Raw genomic sequence first — 11,105 nt, 5'->3', positions numbered from 1 at the left:
GATGAGGACGGTTATTTGATGGATCTAATAAAGTAATAGAGTTCATATTTATATAAATCACTAAATTATAAATAAAGTATTCCCTCCTTGAAAGTATACGCTTGTTTTTCTACTTTAATCCATCCGAAGGAGATATAAAATAGAGAATTAAAGGAGATGCAATGTTAAAGCTTGGATCGTTATCTATTGGACAATCTTTTTATGGAAAAATATACAAAATATGTAACTTTGAGATCTAATTTTGAATTTCTACATTAGGTAGCTGTTAGAAAATCATCATCAACTTATACTTATATTTCTATACTCAATTTAAAAAATTTGATATTATCCAAACTTATACTTAAGGGAATTTCCCGTCAAAATAGTCATAAATTTGAATAATATACTTTTGAGGACAAATACATTTATTATCTTAATTGAATTTCACGTAAATACATTGATCTTATATGTTGTAATGAATGTTTTCTTCTTTCATCTATCAAGATGAGTATCAACATTATAAATCTCTTGAAAAATAAGTTAAAGTAACTATGCTTTAATAACTCCCTAACATGTGTATTCACAACTTTGGATAATTTGTACTTTATAAACTTCAACTAAATATGTTTTCTAACCAAAGACAAATAAGTATTATTAGTTGTAATGTATGCACGAAGTATATTTAATGAAATCAATTGCCAGAAATTATTGATAATTTCTTCCATTCTTATTTAAAAACATAATTTTAGAAGAACAAGAAGTTATGATTTTCAAAGTGCTAAAATGCTGTCGAAATATTTTTAATAAGAAATAATTTTACATTTTACATTTTTAGCTCATCTAACATTTACTCACTATTTGAAACATAGATTATCTATACATATTTGTTGATTCTAATTACATTGGATTTTAGACTTCAAAACCTATATATGGATCATTGGACTTGGACTTTTTGTTGATAAAGAAGAAACCTCCAAGCTTTTAAGAAAGATAATATTTAAAAATGTTTATAAAGATTCAAGAGTAGATCTTAACTTTCTTTGTAGTATATTATTGTTCTTCACATAATATACTAGTTGAAACTTTAGATCATAACACAACATATAAAATAAAGTTAAAGCTTCACTAAAATATTAAAATAAATAAAAACAAAAATAAGCGTTTTAATATATTAAATGTTGAAACTAATCATTAACATTTTATTTTAGAAACAAACTAACATACATATCTTAAGTATAAATAAGAAAATATATCAAAATATAATAAGAATAAAAAATATTAAATAAGTTATAAACAACAACTAATATAATTTGTAATTTATATGTTAAAAATTTAAAAACTAAATTATTTTCAATTATCAAATATTTTTATGAACCAAATTAGCTTAATTTAATCAAATAAACTAACTTGTTTCTCTTGTCAAATTCTCAATGTATCTAAACTAAATAAGAATATATAGAAATCAGAGGTTCATTTCATCACAGCTTCTACAAAGGAGAATCCATTTCATCACAGCTTCTACAAGCAATCAGAGGTTTTCGAATTTTTATCATCGTCTTCTCCCAAGATTATCCTTCCTCGTCGTGGTGTTTGGACGAAATGGACACTATAGCTGATTGCAAACAACAATCTAATCAAAGTGTTTTCCCTGTTTTCTATGATTTTTATCCATCTCACGTTAGACATCAGATTGGACCGTATGAGAATGCTTTTGTTTTACACCGATCGAAATTTAAAGAAAAGCCAAACAAGGTCCTTCGATGGGAGAAAGCTATGACAGATTTGACCAATTCAACTGGTTGGGATATCATAAACAAGTATGTATTATAATTAAGGTTCTTTCTTGGCTTACATTTTGACTTTGAATTGAGTTTTTCTTTATTTCTTTTGGAAAATATATTTCTTTTCATTGGGGTAAAAGGGAAGTTCGTGTTAATAAAAATTTTATACCATATTAACTTTATCTTTCATTTTTATATCATAATATAGATTTAATATTTGGTCTCGGTTTTATTCAAAATAATCTTATTTTTTTTTTATTTAATATTATCCAAAAAATGTATAATTTATGTTCAATTTAGTCGTTTATACACATAATATTTAAATTATTAACAACAAACTATCCAACTTTGCAATAAATAACACATCACCCTATCATCATTTCCTAAAACTTGAACATAGTCAATATTTGAATTTAACCTTAATTTATCTTCCAATACTTGTACGCGAGATTGTATCCCAATAAGATCATTAACAAACCCAGAGAATTTATGACCGAGTGTTTCTATTACCGCTTGAACAATCTTATCAATTTCCCCGAATTTTGTCCTGGAGATGAAAAGAATTTTTAACAGAGTAAAAAACTTTAATAAATGATATATTTATTTCTATTCTTAAATTTCGGGAAAAAAAAACTTAAACTGTTTCCTAAATTACTTCTTAACCAGATTTATTTTTTTAAAAAAACAGTACTGCTTAAAGTAACATTAGTTATTCCATTATCAGTACTTTTTCTAAGTGGCTTAATACTAATTTTGGTCCCAATTTTTGTCAAAATGGTCTTAATTTTTTTTTCAATGTTGTCCTAAAGAATATAATTTATGTTCAATTTAGTCATTTTTTGTTTAAATCTCATGTCATTTAACGGCTGACCAGCCGGCTTCCTTACGCCTGCGCCGCTAGAGGAAAACTGAAGCTTGCGATGGTCCAATTGACTATAGTGGGTCTGTCAGAGTTTCGCAGAAATGAGAGCGAACTCCTTTCTAGCAGCGCGGTGAGGGTTGCAACGGCGGCGCTTCCACGAATGTTCAATCTCCGACGTAGTCGAGATCGAGAAGCCCACCGTTCTCAGGCAGTTTCGTTGTAATAGGATTCGTGATTGAGGGTTTCGATTTGGGGGTTTTTGTTGTGTTATCTGGTTTTTGTAAATTGAAATATATGATTTTCGTTTCAAAATTGATTTGGGGAATTCTTGGTTTGTTTTGCGAGTGGTTAGGGATTCTTGTAGGTGGCCATGGGTGGTGTTTTTTGGTGGTTGCTGAACGGAGAAGATGATGGAGGTGCGAAGATGGTGGTTGCCTGTGGCGGCGGCTGTTAGGGTTAGGTGGTGACTAGGGTTTCTGTGTAGGAAAAATTAGGATTTTTAGAAATAAGATATGATGAATGTGTCATTTATTACACAGTTGAACAACGAGCCGTTAACCATTTAAACTCCTAGAACTAAATTGAACATAAATTACATTTTTTAAGATAACATTGAATAAAAAAAAAAGTAGGACCATTTTGAATAAAGCTAACAAAAATTGGGACAAAAATTGTTATTAAACCTTTAATAATTTATCAAATTTATATCCCATCCAATTCCTATTATAAGTGAAGTGTACTAGAAATCTAAAAAATATAAATTTAAATTTGAGATAAATTTATTACATAGTTTGTTCAATAATTTTCGTAGGAACAACAGTTATAAGTGGTGATAATATATATTAAAAGATAAAATTGAACAATGATTATAAAAAGTTATGAAGATAAAATTGAAGATGATTAATTATGAAAGGATATGGTGATAAAATTGAAGATGATTATGAAAGGTTATGAAGATAAAACCGAAATTAAATGAGAAAAGGATTAAAAGAGAGAATAATTATCCTATACATTTCTAACCTAACTCTCAGTATAAGCAAATACGAAAGATTGTATCAAATCATTATATAAAACAATTGATTACAGCAGGATATTTTATTCCATCCCATAATTTTTCTGCGACATTGATATTCTTAAAGATCTTATATGGCATAATCAGAATGTCGTCAACTATCTATATGGCATAAGGCATAAGAAATGACATAATTTTTAGAGTGTTATAATATACTATTATAACAATTTGTTCTTAGAATCACTTGAGAATTTTGAATTTGTTGTGTTTTTTTTTTCTATAGGTAGATAATTATTGAAATTTACATTAAAGACAGCTAGAAATTTCTAGTTGAATTTAGACATTATTTTTTTAAATTGTGTCTATATTTAAGTTAAATTATTATTATGTGTTTGAGAAAATAAAGGAAAAGATGGAGCGTGGAATACGGAATAATCTGCTGTCGATGTTAAGAAATGTCTTCAACAGTGACTTGAATGTTAAAGTCGGATACTATGAGCTCTTACTGTAATGAAATTAAATTATATTTTATTTAATAAGAAAGCTGCATTGGTACTAAAATAACATAATTACGTTTTCATAAAATGTTAAAATTGAAAAAAGTAAAATTTTTCAAATTGCATTCATGTATATAATGTTGAATATACTAACTTATAAGTTAATGATTACTTTGAAATATAACAATTATAAATTACTTATACGTTTAATAAATTATTTAGCAAATAATATTTACATCTTTTAGGAAAAAATATTATTATTTAATTATAATTTAAGATATTTGAAAATAATTAATTTTTTATTAAAATTTGAGAACTTCTACTTTTGATAGATTTTAACTTATATTTTTAAAAATTTAAATCTTAGTTGATTTAAATTACATAAAAATTAAAAACAAATACCACAACAAACATTAACAGTAATGTAATAATTAAAATAAATATTTAGTATCATGGTTCAATATCTTAAATGGTGAAATGTTAACATTCTACTATAAACACAAAATTATGTGAATATATATTAAAGATGATATAAAATTATTAAGAAAAAGATATTTTAGTAAAAGAAATAAATAATAACTAAAATAACTTACAGGCTAAACCCCCTGTATATATGTTGTTTCACATTAACTCAATAGATATGTCTGTTACTAAAACATTTAATGAAATAAACTAATTAGTAACTTATTTTGTTTCAGTAAACATACCTTTAATCTATCGTAGTCAAATAAAGAGGGAATAGCATATCTAAATAAGGTGTAGATTTGGTTACTTACATCACTAACAAAGCTAGTAATAAATTAAAATGAAAGGATCCACTTACTCAACCATAAAAATTAAACATTTACATGCACAAACCTACTTTCACCTTCGACATCTTTCGAAGACTGGATTAAGTGTTTCAAGAATCTGTTATAAAATGAAAAAGAAATATTAAACGAAATAAATTATGATATTTTAATAAGCATTTAATATACCAATACATAAAATTAAATTAAATATATACTTATATATAAATATGAAAAGATGTATTTGTCAACAAATTTTACTGCACAACAATTAGATTAAGTATATTATTTAAAGAATGAAACAGAGAAAGTCAATAAAAGCGAAAATAAATATAAAGGATACATAATATTAGAATGTCAATGTATTTGCTAATGAAGTTTCAAAATATTATGCTAATTTAGTCTTAGATTCACTAAATTATGTATGGATAGATTATAAGTTTAAATATATATTTTTGTGAAAATAAAAATATTTGATCAATAATTAATTATGAATAATTGTTTGGGAGAAGATCATTACCATATGTCCGGAAAAGATGTGTGAGCTTCCATTTTCATATCTCTGAGAAGCAACTTAAAGCCCTGCATTGGAGAGATTATTTTCTTTCGCCTTTGCATCAGTATTCTCAACTTGCTCTTCTTCTGTGACACACCAATTGTAAGGAAGCTGGATTTTCGGCCCTGAACCACTGTTGCTTTTTTCTACATACTCAAAGTCCACATGATCATGATTTAATTTGGAAAATTTTATGTATTTCTTCCCTTTACTGTCACTTATATCTTGTTTGAGTATAGGTCTCATCCCCCATTCTTCGATCTTAAGATATGGTTGCGCTTTAAATGTGATATGCGCCCCTGTTTTCACAAAATGACAGTGTTCTCGACTGATGTAAATTATCCAAATATGCCTAGACATAAAGCATTCATCTCTCTCCGAATTAAATCGCATATCAAAGTACTCTTCTGTGTATTCACTTTCAAAAGAAAGATAAAGTGGATGGGATAATGAACAGTGAGAAGAAGAAAAATCAATCCCACGACTAAATGTAACATAAAAGCCAAAGCCAATCCAGTTGTCATTCATAACACATTGAAGTATCCTTATAATTGAATTCCCTAAGAATGTTTCACCGAAGACAGGTCGAAATCCCATATCCCAAGGAAGAATAAGGTCAAAGCCACACCGAAAATTACAGGGTTCCTATCACCAAAAGAAAATCACAAAATAGTTTTATGGTAATCAATTTGTACTAGAATTTAATTGGCTGATAATAAAAAATATTTTTTACAATTAAATCTCTAAAAATATTTTTAATGATGAATTAGGCAATTGTTAGCCAAAGACAAAAAGATAAGGTTGTAGAATGTGAACCTTAATTAGGTGGAAGAAGCGTTCAAGTCCGAGGAACTCAAGTCGAGACAATTTAATATTAGTACAATTAACAAGATAAAAGCCTGATCTATGATCACGAGATCCAGATACCGTTTTAAAATACTTCCCCCCTGATTTATCTCCTTCAGTTGGAAGGTCAGGCAAATATATGAGCTTATGACAATGAGACAAGTTTAAATATGCTAGACAATGAAGCTGACGGAAGGAATCAGGTATTGAAAGAAAATTGTTTCCCTGTAGATTCAGTCTTTCTAAACATCTTAAGTCTCCAATAGCATCAGGTACTTCTTTTAGATTGGAATTACTAATGTCCAGAAAAATCAAGGATTTTAAATGGGACGAAAGAGCTTGTCTTGGCATCGGATTCATACTGTTATAACAACCGGATAAATCTAGAGTTTGAAGAGATACCAAGGAATTGATATCATTTGGTATACTGACAAGCTTCCTACATCTTCTTAAACTTAAGAATGTAAGATTTGAAAGGACTCCAATAGATTGATGAATAGTGGATAAGCTTGTACATTCATCCATGTCAAGGTACTCAAGATCTGTTGCCCTTGTAAAATCTGGGGTGCTTTCCAGTTTAGAACAACCCGAGAGATGTAGAACTCTCAGAGAACTCATATTCCATACACCGCCAAAGTCAATGCAAACTAGATTGTAACAATTTCGTAAATTCAAGAAAGCAAGTTTCTTAAGAAGTCCAATTGATGAATGGACATAAGATAAACTTGAACATCCAGAAAGATCTAGCCTTTCAAGTTTTATGATTCTGGAAAAATCTGGAGTCTCACTCAGGTACTTGGAGTTGCTTAAATCAATCCTTTTCAAGTTGGGACAGCTCTGTGAGAAAAAAAGTAAACAATCACCTATTACCATATAATCTTAAAACTTCAATTTCATTAATTCATTCAGTTTGGTATGCTTTCAGAATTAAAGAAATATAGGTGAAAAAAGGTTTCATTTGTGTTCATTAGGTGAAAAAACAATAGAATGTCATACAAAAGGATACTGATGATAGTTACTCAAATTAATAAAACTTTTACAATTCATACTATCTTAGTAATTAAATGGTAGAGAAAATTACACCCAAAATAATCAAATAATATTAAAAAAATTTAACTTTTAAGTAGATGTTTATTCGAATTATAATTTCAAAATTATTACCATAATATTCAAGCAAAAGTTAAACCGATTCAATTTTGGCATGTCATAATTTTTTAATTTAAATAAAAATTCAACCAAATCAAACAATGCACGTCGACGTAAAAACATCATCAAAATTTAACGTTATCTATACTAATTAAAACAGTTACAAATATCAGAGTGACTTGAAATTATCATAAGACATTTAAACCTTTCTATTAATATAACCATGTTACATTATTTTAAGTAATTTATTCAATTTTTTTTAAAATTCCAAATTATGATGTCAAAAGTCAAAAGAGAAAATGGGAAAGTGACATAAAAGTGGAAAAGTGATTATAGTACCTTGCCGCCTGCCCATAAATGTGTGATGTGACTGTTAGGCATATTCAATTCCACAAGATTAAAGGCTGTAAAGTATGGAGGCAGAGAAGCAAAAGGATAATCATGCCACAATAGATATTGCAGTCTGTCTGAAAGAACCTCCAGCCTTCCTGAAACTCTTGTGTGATATAATATCAGTAATGTAAGTTCCTTCATTCTTGACAATCCGTCAACAATACATTCTGACATTTCTTCTTTTTTATTTAAAACTATGGCTTTCACCTTCTCTGTTCCCTGAACAATAGAGAATAAACATGTCAAGAAACACATAATTGAATCATTTTAATCGTTAGAATACGAAACGTTTTTATAGAAAAGGAAAATAGTGAAGTCCTAATTAAAAAGCAAAACTTCCCTTCCCTCGTACTGAAAATATATTGATATAAAAGTATGAATACTACCAATAATAAATGATTATTTAATGGGAAGAAAACGATCTAAAGAAAATAATCTTAGTCTAAATGGAATAACCAATAAATGTTGCTAGATAATACAAATAAAACGACTCACTAAGTTTGGAAATGTAACTTGTTACCGTTTCTGCTGTCAAGGCATGCAAGAAGTCTTTATGAAGCCATATTCTACTCCATGATCCTGGTTCCTCCGGAGATTGGTCCCGAACCATTTTCTTTCCTAATTCTTGTAACAATTCATGCATATGAATTTCTTCATCGCTAATAGTGATGAGTGATTTCTCAGTAAGTCTTGAAATTCCAATGTCAGGGTGTAACCCACAACATTTTAGAATTCGCTTAACATAGTCCACCCTCTCCCCTTTAAAGAAACAAGCAATGTGTAAAAATATTTGTTTTTCCTCACGTTGTAGTCCATCAACACTTATTTGAAGTACATTCATAATTTTGTCATCTGGACTATTCTCCAATCTATTCAACACATCTCTCCAGTCATCAGCATCTCGAGTACACAAGAAAGAACCCAACACTTTAATTGCCAGTGGAAGGCATTGGGCATATTTGAGTACTTCAGGAATCAACGCCGCACAATTACTGCTTTGATCTTCACATTTGAAAGCGTTTCTACAGAATAATTCACGAGCATCCGCATCGTTCAATAAGGGAAGCTTGTGTCTCAACACATCACCCTCGTACACTTTCAGAATATGTTCATCTGTCGTTGTAATAACCATCCTACTTCCCTTCAAAAGCAATCTAGGTTTTATGGCCAAATTTTCCAATTGCTCTAATTCATCAACATTGTCCAGAACTATGAGGACCTTTATGCTGTGTAGCCTATTTTCTACAATCCCTGATATTTCAATAGGATTACTCATATCTATGTTTTCACGAAAAGTTTGATGAATAATTTGCTTTTGAACAGCAGTATAGCCACCATCCCTATAAAGTTTGTTCACATCCTCAATGAAACAAGAAGCATCAAACCTATGAGAGATTTTGTCATATAGGACAGCTGCATGAGTAGTCTTTCCTATTCCATTCATTCCCCAAATTCCTAAAACTCGAACATCATCACTGTTTGAGCTTAATCTTAATTTGTCTTCTAATGCTTGTACGCGTGGTTGTATCCCAATAAGGTCATTCACAGACCTTGAAAACTTATGACCTAATTTATTAATTACTGCTTGAACAATGCTTTGAATCTGTGCAAACTCTGGCCTGCAAGAGAAGGAAAAATAGAGCACTCAACTATTACTTAAATTGTCATGCTATGAATCTAAGACAGAAAAGCAAAGACTGTAATTGATGCTTACTTGTCCCTCATATCCCAACCAGCTGAATTGGCCAAATCCGTCATAGCCCTCTTCCATCTAAGAACTTTGTCCCGATCTTTTCCGAATTTCCGTCTGTGTGAAAAGAAGTTATTCTTGTATACCCCATTTTGATGTCTTACATGAGATGGATCTACATCATAGAAAATGGGGAAAACAATTTGGCTTGATTGTTGTTTGCAAGAAGCTATAGCGGTCATTTCGTCTAAACACCAGGTGGAAGAAGCATAATTTTTGGAAAAGACAATGATAGAAAGGCGTGAAAGTTGAATTGCTTGTAGAAGCTGTGGGGAAATGGATTCTCCTTTCTGTAGATCGTGGTCATCTTTGAAGACGAAAATGCCCTTTCGGAGGAGATGAGAGCAGAGATGATCAACAAAAGAGTTGCGGGCGTCAGGACCTCTGAAACTGATAAACACATCGTATCTGTAGTGTTGGTTTTGGATGGTGTCCGAGGAGTCGTATGAAGAAGAAGTGGATCCCGATGATCGAGTACCGAAGCGGTCCCAAAACCGTTGAAGCCCTGATTTAGGTTTCAGCATCTATGAATTATACGCTACAAGTGGTAGTGTTTATTCCTTCAACTTCACACCACACAGCGGAAGAACAACTATTAATAAAAATTGTAGATTTGATTTGTTGAAAAGATTTAGAAGGTGGAAACCATATCAGGTATGAAAGAATTGAAGTGTGGAGCTGAACTATAACTTACCTGCGCAGGAGCTATTGCTTTGAACATATGACAAGATTCTTGATGGCCTTGTGTACGCAGTGGAGAGAAGAACAATCAAGAACCAAGACGAGTTTGGGTTTTTAAGGGTACGTAGCAGCTAAATATGAAATTTCCATTTTATTTCAAGATTTCTGATATGATATCATGATATTCAGAGGAGCTTGACTTGCTCGGTCAACTTCTATTTATTTTGATGTTTAGATGCTCTTCATTCTTTAATTGAAAAAAAAAAACTATAAAACTACTGGATAATTTGTTTACTCATCTTCCAGATCATCATCCTTTTCAAATTTTTGTGAGTTTTTTCTATCCTTGCTAATTTGCATTTCTCGTTACTTTCTGAATTATATTTGAATTTTTCACGGTTATCGATTTCTTTTCATCTCTTCAGTGTTGAACATCCTCATTGTCTTTTATTTCCGGTTTTACAATTTATAATTTAAACGCATTCTTCCAATTAACTTTGTTTAAGAAAATGACTTATTTTTAATCAAATCTATAAAACAAATAAACTATACGAGTTGATACCCGTACGCTACCTGACAAACACCCATAAAGAACAGATTGTACCATATGATCTCTACAAAAGAGGATTTTCGACTCCTCTTCTGAAATGCGTGAACTGCTAGGAGGCGATCTATGTGCTAGATGAGCTTCACAACGGTGTTTGTGGTTTCATACCGGCCAATGTAATATGAGGGTTCGCACCATTCGAACCGGTTACTATAGGCCAACAATGAAGGAAGACGCTAAAAACCTTTTTCAGAAATGTCAAAAATG

The 11,105-nt window shown here is 30.3% G+C and overlaps 1 protein-coding gene across 2 annotated transcripts; it reads right to left on the bottom strand.

Annotated features, from left to right (window-relative positions):
* Window positions 1-4,846: 4,846 nt before the first annotated feature.
* LOC124842544 (disease resistance protein Roq1-like) lies at window positions 4,847-10,491 on the bottom strand. 2 transcript variants are annotated; one of them, XM_047319052.2, is made up of 7 exons: window positions 10,305-10,491; window positions 9,575-10,202; window positions 8,381-9,479; window positions 7,807-8,079; window positions 6,292-7,158; window positions 5,440-6,120; window positions 4,847-5,040 (listed from the first exon to the last, which is right to left on the bottom strand). In XM_047319052.2, the coding sequence occupies exons 2-6, from the start codon at window positions 10,132-10,134 to the stop codon at window positions 5,494-5,496; spliced, it is 3,426 nt and encodes a 1,141-aa protein (XP_047175008.2). In that variant the 5' UTR covers window positions 10,135-10,202; window positions 10,305-10,491; the 3' UTR covers window positions 4,847-5,040; window positions 5,440-5,493. The 2 variants fall into 2 exon arrangements, with proteins under 2 accessions (XP_047175008.2, XP_047175007.2); XM_047319051.2 differs by having other exon boundaries at window positions 9,575-10,176.
* Window positions 10,492-11,105: the final 614 nt, after the last annotated feature.

Source organism: Vigna umbellata, chromosome 6, assembly GCF_029865625.1.
Source record: "Vigna umbellata cultivar VRB3 chromosome 6, Vumbellata_1.0, whole genome shotgun sequence".
NCBI lineage: Eukaryota > Viridiplantae > Streptophyta > Magnoliopsida > Fabales > Fabaceae > Vigna > Vigna umbellata.
This window is presented reverse-complemented; position numbering and strand designations above follow the sequence as displayed.

Excerpts from the sequence above, each read along its gene's own strand:
- LOC124842544 (XM_047319052.2), bottom strand. The coding sequence starts at position 10,134 with ATGCTGAAACCTAAATCAGGGCTTCAACGGTTTTGGGACCGCTTCGGT. Across the intron at positions 9,480-9,574 it reads GGTTGGGATATGAGGGACAA|GCCAGAGTTTGCACAGATTC; the intron begins GTAAGCATCAAT and ends CTTCTCTTGCAG. Across the intron at positions 6,121-6,291 it reads GCTTCTTCCACCTAATTAAG|GAACCCTGTAATTTTCGGTG; the intron begins GTTCACATTCTA and ends TTTTGGTGATAG.